Source organism: Phascolarctos cinereus, unplaced genomic scaffold (assembly GCF_003287225.1).
Source record: "Phascolarctos cinereus isolate Bilbo 61053 unplaced genomic scaffold, phaCin_HiC Scaffold_2;HRSCAF=192, whole genome shotgun sequence".
Classification (NCBI taxonomy): domain Eukaryota; kingdom Metazoa; phylum Chordata; class Mammalia; order Diprotodontia; family Phascolarctidae; genus Phascolarctos; species Phascolarctos cinereus.
Window position 1 is genome coordinate 361,738,270 of NW_027555625.1, and position 13,829 is coordinate 361,752,098.

General features: G+C 38.9%; 1 protein-coding gene across 1 annotated transcript in view; it reads right to left on the reverse strand.

Annotated features, from left to right (window-relative positions):
• Positions 1-11,751: 11,751 nt before the first annotated feature.
• The window catches only part of CYP46A1 (cytochrome P450 family 46 subfamily A member 1), a 49,455-nt gene continuing 47,377 nt past the window's right edge, over positions 11,752-13,829 (reverse strand). The window contains exons 14-15 of the mRNA XM_021007358.2: positions 13,478-13,544; positions 11,752-12,793 (exon numbers count right to left, since the gene is read on the reverse strand). Coding sequence (XP_020863017.1) covers positions 12,650-12,793; positions 13,478-13,544 — 211 coding nt within the window. The 3' untranslated portion in view covers positions 11,752-12,649. The remainder of the gene's footprint in view (positions 12,794-13,477; positions 13,545-13,829) is intronic.

Below are 13,829 nucleotides of genomic sequence, written 5' to 3' on the forward strand. Positions count from 1 at the left end.
TGATATGCCATATTTTATGATGTTAAGCCTTTTTATGTACTGTGAGCCTAAATTCAAAGAGAATGGTTTTCTTCTATTATTCAGGCTTTTAAATTTTGTTGGCTTTCTGGTTTTTGGAGTTGAATGTCCAATTCATTAGCTTCTTCTTTTGTTGATGAAAGTGTTTAGAGATATAGTGGCCCTGGGCTCACTCTCCCAAACCACATTGGGACTAGCAGGACAGGTACCTAGAATAAGGTTTCCTGCTTTGTGGAGTCCTCAGGAAGTTCCCACTTAGTACAGCATAGCTTTTTTGCTGGGCTCTTTGTAAAGTCCTGAAGCTGCTTTTCCTGAGAGTGAAAAGGTTGTCTTCAGCTGTGAATGCAGACGCTGCCATCAGCCACAATTATTACTCGGTATCCCCAGAGCCTAGTACAGTGCCTGGTGCTTAATAAGTGCTAATAAATGCTTACTGACTGACTGATACTTCTAGGACACCCATGGGAAGTTCTCTCCTGACCTCCCCTCTCTATCCCCAAAGCAATTCTCTTTCAAGAGGTTGGCCGAAGCTGCTCATTTGACTAAGCTGTCCTGCCACTGGTATTTTGGGTTTTAACTGGCCTATTTTACCCAAGGCAGCTAGGTGGCACAATAGATAGGGCACTGGGCCTGCAGTTAGGAAGACCTGGCTTCAAATCCAGCCTCAGACATGAACTAGCTGTGTGACCCTGAGCAAGTCACTTAATCCTCTTTGCCTCAGTTTCCTCACCCGTAAAATGAGCTGGAGAAAGAAATGGCAAACCGCTTCAGCATCTTTGACAAGAAAACCCCAAAATGGGTCACAAAGAATCAGACATGACTAAACAATAAGAAATTTTACCCAAACTTCACAGGCATGACTATTTCCTCAACCAATCCCAAAACTTTTCCTGTGTAGCTTCATTTTACTTAATCCAATGGCTTTTGATCTTTCCAAATTGATTAAGGTGAATAGTGTAATGTCTTTGATTGATTGATTCTGTAGAGAGGTTCTCACCTGAGAGATGTATCAAGGGGTTTAGCATCCTATTAGTTGCTTTAAGTGGAGTGGAGTGATTGATGGATTCAATCAACCCCTACCCTTACAGAGATATAACTTTTCCTTTAAGGACCTCTTTGGTATATCTCAAATGTTTTGGCTTATTGTCTCATTATAAATTTCTTTGATTAAAATAATTTATTATTACTATGATCTGTTCTTTAGTACACACATTCTTTAGTATTATATTATTTGGTCTCCATTTCAATATGACTACTTTCTTCAAATGCCTCTTATTGATTATAATTTTTTTTTTTTTGCCAACGGTCCTAAAGGATGAGATTACTATTTCCGATTTTCTGCATTTCTTATATTCCCTTTATATGTGTGCCCTGCACACACATTCAGTTTTTGTAAAGGTGCCATGCAAAGCTTGCATTGACTTTGAATCTCACTCACTAATTGGCAGAAGCCTAGCATATTTACAGTTTCTAAAATTCTGTCAAGGTCCCTCACTTTTTTGTGGCTTACCTTTCTGTTGGATTTGTCTAGCCCTCAAAAGGTCACACTGAAGTACCCAACAATTATTAACTGTCTATTTCCCCTGTAGTTTGATTAGCTTTTCCTTTAAATATCTAGATGCTACGTCATTTAGTACATGAATATTTAGTATTAATATTGTTTCATTACTTTTGAAGCATATAGTCATAATGTAGTTTCCTTGCTTATCACTTTTTGAAATAATTTTATTGATGCCCTTTGTTTTTGTATTACATTCATTTCCAGATTATCCCTTCCTTAGCCAATGGGCCTTCCCTTGTAACTAAGATTAAAAGCGAAAAAACAATTCAGAAAAATGAATCAACATATCAACCACATCTGACAAAATATAAAGTATCCTACACCCATTGTCCCCAACTTTTCTTGTTTACCTCTCATAAATGTGTCTTTTGGGGGATTATGATTTTCATCTCTCCTTTTTTAAAATCATCATCATCATCATAATAGCTAGCATTTATATAGTCCTTACTATGTGCCAGGCACTGTGCTATGAACTTTATCATTATTATCTCATTTAATTCTCGCAACAACTCTGGGGGTAAGTTCTATTATTATTTCTATTTTACTTGTGAGAATAAGTGTCTGAGGCTGATTTGAACTCTGGAATCATATTAAAGGCAGTTAGGTGGCAGAGTGGTTAGAGCATCAAGCCTAGAGTCAGGAAGACCCGAGTTAAAATGTGACTTCAGATACTTATTAGCTGTTTGACACTAGGCAAGTCACTTAACCCTGTTTGCCTCAGTTTCCTCATCTGTAAAATGAGCTGGAGAAGGAAATGGCAAACCACTCCAGTATCTTTGCCAAGAAAACCCCAAATGGGGTCATGAAGAGTCTGAAACGACTGAATAACAACAAAAATGATACTAAAAAGTGTATGAGCCCTTTGAACCAGGGATATTACTACTAGGCATATGCCTCAAGGAGGCAAAGAAGAAATGTCCTTTATATACAAAAAGTATTTACATAAACACATGCACACACACGGTAATAGCAAAGAACTGAAAGGAAAGTGGCTATCAATCAATTGGGGAGTGGCTGAACGCAATGGTGGCATATGAATGTAATAGAATATTATCGTATCATAAGAAATGGCAAATATGAATTCAGAAAACTTTGGAAGTATGAATTGATACAAAAGGAATAAGAAGATAAACAGTTTGGCATGCTGGAGTTTGTTTGGTTTGATTATGCATATTTGTTACAAAGGTTTTGTTATCTTTTGTTTTATTTAAGGGGGAGGTGAAAGGCAGACAAAAATGCTCATTAATTGAAAAAACAAAATTTTTAAAAAATCCAAAGAGGAAAAAAAGAAGTGAGCAGAATTATTTAAACAATGACCACAATTATGTTAAGGACCACAACGCTGAGACTTCAGAAGTCTGAAGCAGTGATGGCAAATCGTGTTTTCTGCCTATGAAAAATGAGATTGTTGCTGTTCGGTTGTGTCCAACTCTTTGTGACCCCAATTGGTGTTTTCTTGGCAAAGATTACTGGAGTGAGTCATTTCTCCTCTAGCTCATTTTACAGATGAGGAAACTGAGGCAAACAGAGTTAAGTGACATGCCCAGGGTCGCAAAGCTCGTAAGTGTCTGAGATCAGATTTGATTGAACTCGGGGATTCCAGGCCCTGTACTCTATCCACTGCTGCACCTAGCTGCCATAAAAAATAGACAGTAGACAATAGTAAGTCAGGAGTAAGGCATTCATATTTCAAACATGGCTGATGTGTTGATTTGTTTTGCTTGACTGTACATTGTTACTAGGAAGGATTCTATTTGTGTGAGTAATCAGTAGAAAGTGACGATGATGTTTAAAAATAAAACAGCATCAATAAAACATTTAAAAATAATTTTTTTTAAAAAAAGCTGGCAACAGGCAGTAAAAGTGGAGATACGCTGCCACCACGTGGTGCTATGCGGCACATCACTCTGAGCCTACAAGTAAGACAAAGCGAAGAAGTCACCCGTGGGTTTGCTGGGCTCTAAATAAAACCTAAAAGAGAGAACAGGGTAATGCTATGTTCGTGCTTCTCTAGAATGTTCAGTGATCCCCAGGCAGGCGGGAAGATTTATACTGCTTGTAAAGTGATCTACGAACATGTTTCATACCAGAGACTCCACTGAAGTCTTCCTTGGGGGTTTCCATATTGGGATGGAGGAGACCCTGGGTTGTTGAACACTATAATAGCAGGGATTAAGATCTTGTAGATATGCTAAACTGGAAAGGCTTTGATCCAGGTCACGTGACAGGTCTATTGTCCTAGGACCAACCTCACTAAATTCAGAAAGGCACAGCACCGTATTGACTGTGGGGTGATACACTTTTTAGTTAGAGCAACATTTTTTAAAAGTAGAATTCAATTTATTAACAAAATTCACAAAACAATTACAATGTTCTTAGGTTCAAATAAATTCTTTCGTTACTACCTTCTTTTATACAATGTCAGAATTGTTTTAAATTCATTCTGATAAATACATTGTAGCACTCCATCCAACCTGGATAGCACTCTTCAAAATAATATATACTGGTGCCGTGGTTAAACCCTATATCATGGTATTCTAGCTCTACTTCCTGAATTTTTTAAATTACATTTTTTGGCAAGGCAATCGGGGTTAAATGACTCACCCAGGGTCACACAGCTAGTAAGTGTCAAGTGTCTGGATTTGAACTCAGGTCCTCCTGATTCCAAGGCTGGAGCTCTATCCTCTGTGCCACCTAGCTGCCCCAACATCCTGAATTTTAAAGAAAAAATTATTTGAAAGAGTTCTTCATACTTTTCTGGATACTCTTCCATTAATGTCCTAATCTGGTTGTTATAATGCTATATAGCATGAAACCATAGACTAGGTTATAGGGGTGTCGCAATCTGTAGCAATGAAGGGAATACCTGCACCAATGAAATTACACATCCTTCAATTACTGGAGAACAGTGACTAGCATTATTTCATAGAACCATAGAACATCTGAATTGGAAGGGACCTCAGAGATAATCTAGTTTCATACCTCTGTTAGAAATAAGAAAATCGAGGACCAGAAAGAGATAATGACTCCCCAATAAGTTCAAGACAAAGCCAGGACTAGAATCGAGGTCCTTGATTCCCAGTTCAGGGATACTACACATCAAATTAATCGTTGGGTGCAATGGATAGAATGCTGAGCCTGGAGTCGGAAAGACTCATCTCCCTGAGTTCAAATCCAGCCTCAGACACTTACTAGAGTATGACCCTGGGCAAGTTACTTAAACGTTGTTTGCCTCAGTTTTCTCATTTGTAAAATGAGCTAGAGAAGGAAATGGCAAATCACCCCAGTATTTTTGCCAAGAAAACCTTAAATGTGGTCAAAATCAGACATAACTGAAAAAAAACTAATCAACAACTGAAAAATTATTTATTGATTGCTCCATGTGCATTGAGCCCTGTCCTGCCAAACAAATGATGAATTCACTGGAAGCAAGAACCATCTCATCTCACATCCTGGTTTCTCCCTCAATGAGGTTACAGCCATGTTTATCCTTATAGTATAAGGCAATTCAACCAAAGCGAATTTTTCATGCAACTGAATCTTACCTCTTCTAATGTTGAAACTTTGTTTGCATTCACCATTTCAAAAGGAAATCTAAGACAGATCACTTTTCTACCTTCTTAGAGTTGGATGGTTCAGGGTTGGTCTATAATATACAACACAATGTAGTGCTGACTTTCCATGTTTCTGTGCTATGCAGTCAAATGTTACATTCTTCAAGGTTCTCTTCAGACTCAACATTTCTGCGAAAACTTCCCTGATCACTCTAGCCCACACTGATTTCTTTTTCCTGAACTTTTCGAGTATTTATGATCAGTGCCACACAATCTAGAAATTAATGTTATCTTTGTATCCCTGCAGTTCAGGAATGACAATAAAAATGTACTCAGGTAGTGGTCTTCTCAGATTCAGAGCTTACTTGTGGTAAGATATGACTTCTTCAGCTCAATTTAGAGAGTTCTAACTATATATAGGAAATCAACACAAATTAGAGCCTTCTTAAAGGCAACTAGTGGTGCAGTAGATTAAAGCACTGGGCCTGGAATCAAGAAGACCTGAATTCAGATCCAACTTCACCCACTTAATAGATATGTGACATCTTACTAGATGTGTGCTGTCTGCCCAAGTTTTCTCAACTATAGATTGGGAGCAATAATAATGTCTACCTTTTAGGCATTATTGTAGAATCAAATGAGATATCTCTTCAGTGTTTTGCATATCACCTGGCACATAGTAAGTGCTTAATAAACGCTTGTTTCCTTTTAGGAATACTTTTTTTTTGGCCAAATAGTAGATACATCATGGACTTTGACTTCCATCTCTATTGTAGTTATTCTTGATTCCTTCAACAAGTTGTCCTAGGTTCTAGACATTTCTAGGAAGTCAACACGTATTGGTGCCTTCAAAATAGCCCTGTTTCAGACTGTTGGTGCCTTCTTTGGGGTCCCAACAGGGCAGCTCCTGTACACACTGTTCATTCAAGGGCTAAATTGGTATCCTTTGGCAGCTCTAGACAATGCACAGAAGACACTGTGCAAAAGAACCTTATTGATCTTTACACAAGAAAACAAAGTGGGGAAAAAGCCTATTCTAAAAATTGCCCAATGTACGTACATCCCTGTGTAAGTGCGACTCCCACCTCACAACTGGCCCACGGTGAATATCCCTCCCTCAGATACTCCCACATTTGATGAAACACTATGACTTTAGCGAGGTGCTCCTTATTTCATTTTAAAATTGTGACAAGTCTGTCCAATGACATGCACTCACACCTAGAAGGTATGCCCTTACCTGCTCCTGGCAGCTTCAGGAGAAAGACATGGAATTCTCTGCAGCCCTTGTAGGAAAACGCTTTGAGAGGAGGGAAAGTGCTTCCTACCACAAGCTGCCCCAGTTGGGGGGTTTTATACATATTTATATTAGAAAAAAATTATGACTTACACCACTGCTTTTGGTGGAACATGAGGAATAGTATGTACCTTTTTTTTTTAGGCAATTGGGGTTAAGTGACTTGGCCAGGGTCACACAGCTAGTAAGTGTCAAGTGTTTGGTCTGAGGCCGGATTTGAACTCAGGTCCTCCTGACTTCAAGGCTAGAGCTCTATCCACTGCACCACTTAGCTGGCCCCAGTATGTACCTTTTATGAAGAAAAATGTAATTTACAACCTTCAGTGAGAATGTTACTGCTGATTTTCCTTCCTAAAGTATAGAATGTTTTATTTCTGGGGGGTTTTATGGTTTTGTTTTCAATTTATAAAAACTCATTTTTGACCCTGATGGTTCTTTTACAGACCAACAAAAATGGCTGTAACATTTTCACAAAATAAAAACAAATAGATCTGCAAAATGGCCTTGTTTCTGTGTACTTGTACATATGTTTTCTACTGAGATTTCTAGATTTCTCACAGAAACATTTGATTTTGTTAGCAAGATATAGAGCATTCTAACCATTTAAAGCAACAATAAAAATTGGAGCATTCTAGGTAGACTTGTTGCAATATATTTCAGTAAATGCATACAGGCTACAGGGCAGCTACGTGGTGCAGTGGATACGGCACCAGCCCTGCAGTCAGGAGGACCTGAGTTCAAATGTGACTTCAGATAAAACACTTGACACTTACTAGCTGTATGACCCTGGGCAAGTCACTTAACCCCAACTGCCTAATTTTTTAAAAAAGAGAAAGAAGATAGACTAGAACTAGATTTTTAAAATTGGTATGCAAACCAGCTCTTCACTTTTGGGTGTGTTACTAGCTTTACCCCTGGGAAGGGTTCTAGTCCTTGTTTCATCCCATTCAGACTTCCAGTCTGCCATGTCAGTTCTTTCATGTGTCTGGGACAGATTGGGTTCTAAGAGATAGGGAGCTTCTGGTAGAGGAAGGTGGTCATGGAGTAGCACAACCTAGCTCGTTCTTGTTTTCCTGGTCTTATACATTGCTCACCTCACCCTACTATGGTCCAGCATCCTGGCCAGCTTTCCATTGTCCACCCACAGTACCCCATCTCCCAATTCCGTATCTTTGCACTGGCTATCCATCATGTCTGGAAAACTCTTCCTCCTCATCCCTACCTCTTAAAATCCCTGGCTTCCTTCAAGCTCAAAAATCAATTTCAGGAGACCTTTCTTAGTCCTTCTAAGGTGCTTGTGCCTTCCCTTCCAAGGTTACCTTCATCTACTATGCCTAAATTTTGTACGTCCCTGCTTATAGTCCTGTTGTCTCTTCAATTAGAATATTAGCTTCTTGAGGACAGGGCCTGTTACTACTTTTTTTCTTTGTATTTCCTATATTTTCACAGTGTTTACATTTAGTAAGCACTTACTACATGTTTACTGATTATTTAGAGCAATACAATATTGTGGAAAGATAATTGGACTTTTGCTAATGTAATGACTATATACAATACATGATTTCACATGAAATTTCTAGCTTCTTGGTTCTAACACTGGGTTTTCAACATAGATTTTCTTTATTCCACATGTTTGTACTAACCCAACTATAATTAAAGCATAAGAGGTGGTCGGTACATTGTATAAAAAGGTTTCATGAGGGTTTGGTAGTTTCTGATGATAATATTTTAGTCCTTTAGCTATATTTGTAGCATTCTAACTATCCACAGTGATTCAAGAAAAATTCAAGCCTCTGAACTTGACTTCTTGCTATTTGCTTCTGCATTCTCTATGTACTTAGATTTCTATGTCTCTAATAGTTTCTTGATTACTTCAGGTAGCTTTGGAAGATTCTACTTGAAGGAAAGCCTTCCAAGGTACACTCATTTCAATTTATTTGTACATGTGTTTTCTACAGAGATTTCTGAGTTTTTCACATATCCTAGTAGATCTATGATATTAAAAAATGTGGATATCCCCTCTTGCAATAGAGATCATCATTGATTCATGCCTGCCCATCCTCTTGGGTTGTGGGGGGGGGATTATTTGTGAAGGGGTGCACCTAATGGGCTGGGTTCTTTTCTCCCTTTTGGCTGTCATCATAAGGATGTTAGTGGATCACTCAGGCCACCCACTTATCATCCTTCATCCTTGCTACATCACCAACCCAGATTCTTTTTCTATCATACATTTTACTCGTGTCTTTGAAGTTGCTCACTTGTTATGTGTTGTGGCCTATTCATAACAACAATGTGCTCTTTTCATTATCCTCTGTATGAAACTTCTATTCAGTCCTTTGGAGACAGCTGTGTTCTGTACCATTATTTTAAAAATGTGTCTTTGTTTCTGGGAGAAATTTGGGTCATTAAATGAGGTTTATAATTTCCTGGAGACAATCCAACCCTTTCTCCTCTTTTTGTTTAATTCTGGGCCTGACTTTTTGTTTGTTTATATTGTTTGTCTCAGATAAACTGATGCACAAGCCTTATTTGATACAATCAGCATAAACTCAGTTACAAACAGGAGCATTTGGAAGACTAAGCCATCCATAGATAATTCCGCTTCAACTTACATTCTTTATAGGATTTCCTCTATCACAGTAGGGGACACTTTTTGTAAGCATACATCTTTCTGTTTTATGCCTTGCTTGAAATATCTCTTGCTACCTTTCTTACCATGCTGCTTCACCACCAATCTGTTCACTTTGGTTAATTAGCCAGGGGATACTATTAATTAAAAATAAGAGCACTTAATGAAATATCATGGTATGGAGAATTGTAACAGCACATTTCCCCTACAAACCTGGGACAGAGTATACCACAAATGTTTACCCATTAGTGGAAAGAGGGAATAATACTAGTGACCAAGGCACACGTGAAAAAGAGGAAAACTAATGCTTACTCCTGACACAGCAGAGATCTGGTGATATCCTCATAGTGCTTCTGCTGAATCTACACTTGATTGGCCTCGTGTGATGAGACTCTGATAAGTAAGCTATGGGATGGTGAACCTTGTGGAGTCTGGTAGCTTTAGCTAGTGTTCTTAGCTGAGATGCTACTTCTTTCCCCATAAGAAGATTGAATTCTAACATCTATATTTTGGCATAATATGCCCAGAAGCTTAAATTCTTAAACTTAAAAAAGGGAGATCTCACACATCTAGTCACCTAGAAAAACCCTTAGCTGCTTTTTCTTCCCAATAAGAAGATCCGGTTAGTCTTTGGAGCTTTGACTATAAAAGAAAGTTCCTCTCCAAAAGCAGTTTCTTAGGTCCTAGCATCAAAGCTCAAAAACAAAACAAACAAAAAAACCCAAAAAACAAAAAAACCAGAATGGAGACCTACACAGACCACAGAGACATAACATCTCTTTTTTAACCTCAACTTCCTATTCATCAGGATCTGTGTCCCTTTCTGAAGGTTCCATCTGACTTAGGGTTAGAAAAGCCTCACAAACTTCATAAATAATTTCTGATTGTTAAACTGAACCCATTAAACAAACTTTAGGGACTACCATTCCTACAAACCACTCAGGGTTCTACAAGTCCCAAGAGCTCCAGTATTCTCAACTCTGAAATTTCTTTTTTGGTCTCCACCCCACAACTCTTCATCCTGAATTAACACATTGGAAGTATCCTTCACCCTTGAAGTCTCTCCCTCTGATTGCTCATCTGAGGCTCCTCCATGGGGTCCTCAGGCCAACTATATGTCAACGCTTTCTAGGTTTCACTCCACACCTTTCCTCACTCCTGCCTCTTTTCCATTTCCTTTTATGTATCTTCCCCTATTAGAAGATAAGCACCTACAGAGCAGGAAATACCTTTTGTTCCACTTGTATTTGTATTCCCAGCACTTAGTATAGTTCTTGGCACTTAGTAAGTGCTTAATAAATGCTAGTTGACCAACTGATCCTAGGGCAAATCAATAAAAGGGGGGAAAGTAAAGAATAAAGTCCTTCACCTCAACTTTACCTCAAATTTCCTGCTTTTATTATGTATATATAGTTCAGGGATCCTTAGAAACTAGCTTTGAAATAGCTTTTAAATATATACATATATTTTTGTAGATATAAATATATACGTACATACATGTGTGTGTGGCATACACATACATACTCAAAAAAAGAGTACTAGCCAGATACTGAACTCCTTGACAAAGCAAAGAGACTTAGGATTTGGATAAGCTTGTGTCAATGGCATAAACTCAGAAAAGTATTAGCAACCATGATGGGAGGTCTGGAAATGATTGTGAGAAGCATGAAATCTGCTGATTCCTCCTGGGCCAATCTACCAAGAAAGCAGGAAAAAAGGAGCATTCAGTACTTCAGAAGGTAGCCAGGATACATATTCTTCCTTTAGGGAGCCAGGTTTTCATGAGCACCAGAAGATGGGAAGAATATAAGAGGAATGAGTCTTGGATAAAGGAGAGTTGTTAACCATAGCATAAGGATTCCAAAAGGTGTAATGGAAGAACAGAGCAGAGAAGGATGGGGGTTAAGGAGCTGAATGATGACAAGGACAGGAAGTAGTAGCTGTGGAAGGAGGTTTCTGCCTCAGAAGAAGTGACTCCAAATCACAGACATTAAAGGGAGGAGGAGGTGAAAGTTAGCTAGCTATGGCTGTGTTCCCACCCTGACAGTCATATCAAGCCTATTCTCCATGCACTAGGGAACAACAAAGAAATTTGGTTGTGCATCTGAAAGGTTAAATATAATGGTGATGAGACCCTCAAGACTAGACTGAAATCACCCTTGCCACCAGTTTGTTTACTGTATGCCAAGATGATGGGAGATGACATGCACCCTGAAGATACCCCACATTCAGAGCATTTGCTCAGCTCCTAGTCAAGGCTGGCTTGTGAGGTCTGGGGTAAAAAGGCCTGGGATCCAGTCTTTTGATGTCTTGAAATCTAAATCATGACTGTTTTTCTCAGTGGAGCAAGGCAGGGCAGGGAGGTCTCTAGTGCTATCCTTTAGGAGGGGCTAGAATCAAGGCACAAAATTCCCAGGTCTAGTAGTGGCAAAGTAGGCACTCAAGGGCAGAGGCCTAGGTATCAGTAATGGTTCCAATTACCCCCAATTTGGAAGTTCTGTGATTATGATGGGTTAAAGCACTATTCAGTTAGTGATGGTAGGCACAGAGCAAAAAGGGTTCCAACTCCACTTGGCAGCCTGCCACTTACCTGGCTACTACCCATAAATGTCCTCAGTGGTAATGGAGAACTGAGGTATGGTTATTTTTTCAGCGGGCTTGGTAGCAAATGTGAAAACAAATTTACTCTCCATGCTTCTTTTAGAAATAAGAGACTTTTAATTAATTTTAAATTATTTATTTAAATTATTATTTAAATTATCCTAATAGAAAGATTTTGGACTAATCTTTCTTTACTACAGATTCCTAAACCATGTCCCATTCCCCTCTCTCTAGTCCAACCCAGGAACAGTCTTTCCTGAAGTAATAAATGTGGTGGTTGGACAAGGGTAAAAAGCCCTTAACTGATCTCCTTTGACTAGATTACTTTGACCAGATTACCAAATTCAGAATTGGTCTAAACAATCTTCAGACTAAAAGAAGGAAAAAACCTCTCTGATTCTTTTAGGTTCTGATTACTTCATCTTTTGAGTTCACCTTTGATCAATTCTTTGTCTTCCACCATGACCCTTCTCAATCATAATGTAGGTAAAGATGATTATTTTCTGGTGAATCCCAAGACCTACTTCTCTAGCATTCCTAATTCTCTGGCATAGATGGCATTTAAATAGCATTTCAAGATCTGCAAAGTGCTTCACATACCTAACTTCATTAGATTTTCACAATAAACCTGCAAAATAAATGCTATTATTATTCTCATTTTACATACAAGGAAACAGACTGAGATGAATGCTGTGATTTGGCCAGCATTACACAGCAGGATTGGTCCCACGTTTTCCTGACTTCAAATCCAACTCTATCCACCACATCATACTGCCTCTATCCATTAGGAGTGAGAATAAATATTCTCAGCTTTAGATGGCAGATAGCTGAGCCTTGAAGATCTGATATTTTAGCCATCTGCATTCTAGCAGCTTTCTGAATTGGAAGGCCCCTAATTCTAAATTCCATTCTGTGAAGGGTCCATGATATCTAAAGAATCCAACATTTAGAGGCTGAACCAGAGACATCCTTCATGACCAGCGCAAGCCTTCCTAATTTTTCCAGGGTTTGATGGTGCAAACCAGGCTATTCTTGGGTTTCAGTGATACAGAATCCAATATTCCAAAGCTCTGTCCTGGGACCATCTGAATCTCCAGCCTCTGAAACAGTTTGGCCATCATCACTTTCACGCTCATCTATACCCAAATGAAAAACAATGAGTCAATAACATAGCTGTTAAAGTTGCTGCCCAAAAATCTGTCATGGTGGGAAAGACTCACAAGGCCCCCTATAAGCAATCAGGCTAGGGAAAGAAGAGTCCAATTATCATTTATTCTCCTTCTTCCCCAACTATGACCATGAAAATCCCTCCCTTTCTCTAAGACTCATGAAACCCTCTCCAATCTCCCCGAGGGAAGTGATACCAACCCTCTCACATCTTTCCTGGCATGTTCTTTGTACCTTTCACTTGAGGCAGCTGGGGACAGAGTGTTTAGAGCAGTAGGCAGGGAGGGGGAGGCCTGGAATCAAGAGGACTAGAGTTCATATCCAGCCTCAGTCATTTTAAACTTAACATAACGATGATCGTTGGACTTTATGTAATGCTATACGATTTGCAAAATACTTTGCAAATATTATCTCATTTGATTCCCACAACAGCCCAAGGAGGTAGGTGCTACTATTGTTATTGCCATTTTACAGTTGAGGAAACTGAGGCATCGGAAGTTAAATGACATACCCAGGGTCACACAGCTAGTAAATGTCTGAGGCTGAATTTGAACTCAGGTCTTCATAACTCCAGGTCCAGAATTCTATTCATTTTACTACATAGATGCCTAACTATTTTGGAGATAAGGTGGTAAATGACAGTCATTTGTTACCTGTGAAAAGTATTGTCCAATGCAGGATCTTGGCCCCAAAGAAAATGGAAAGTAGGTAAAATTAGGTCTGTAAAAGGAAAAGATGGTTAACCACACAATTAATAGCAGAGACCTCCTAGAACTAGTTCTGAAAACAGCAGGGTGAAAAACCTGAAGCTTAGGACAATGCCCCCTCCACCTCAGGAACAGAGCCCAACTTTAACATAATGCTCCAAATCAAGAACATAGGGTGAAAAATGAGCAAACAACAACAACAATGATAAACCTGAGCATAAAAATCTACTGTGGTGACAAGGAAGATCAAGACACAAACTCAGAAGAAGACAATGAAGTCAAAACAGCTATCAAGGAA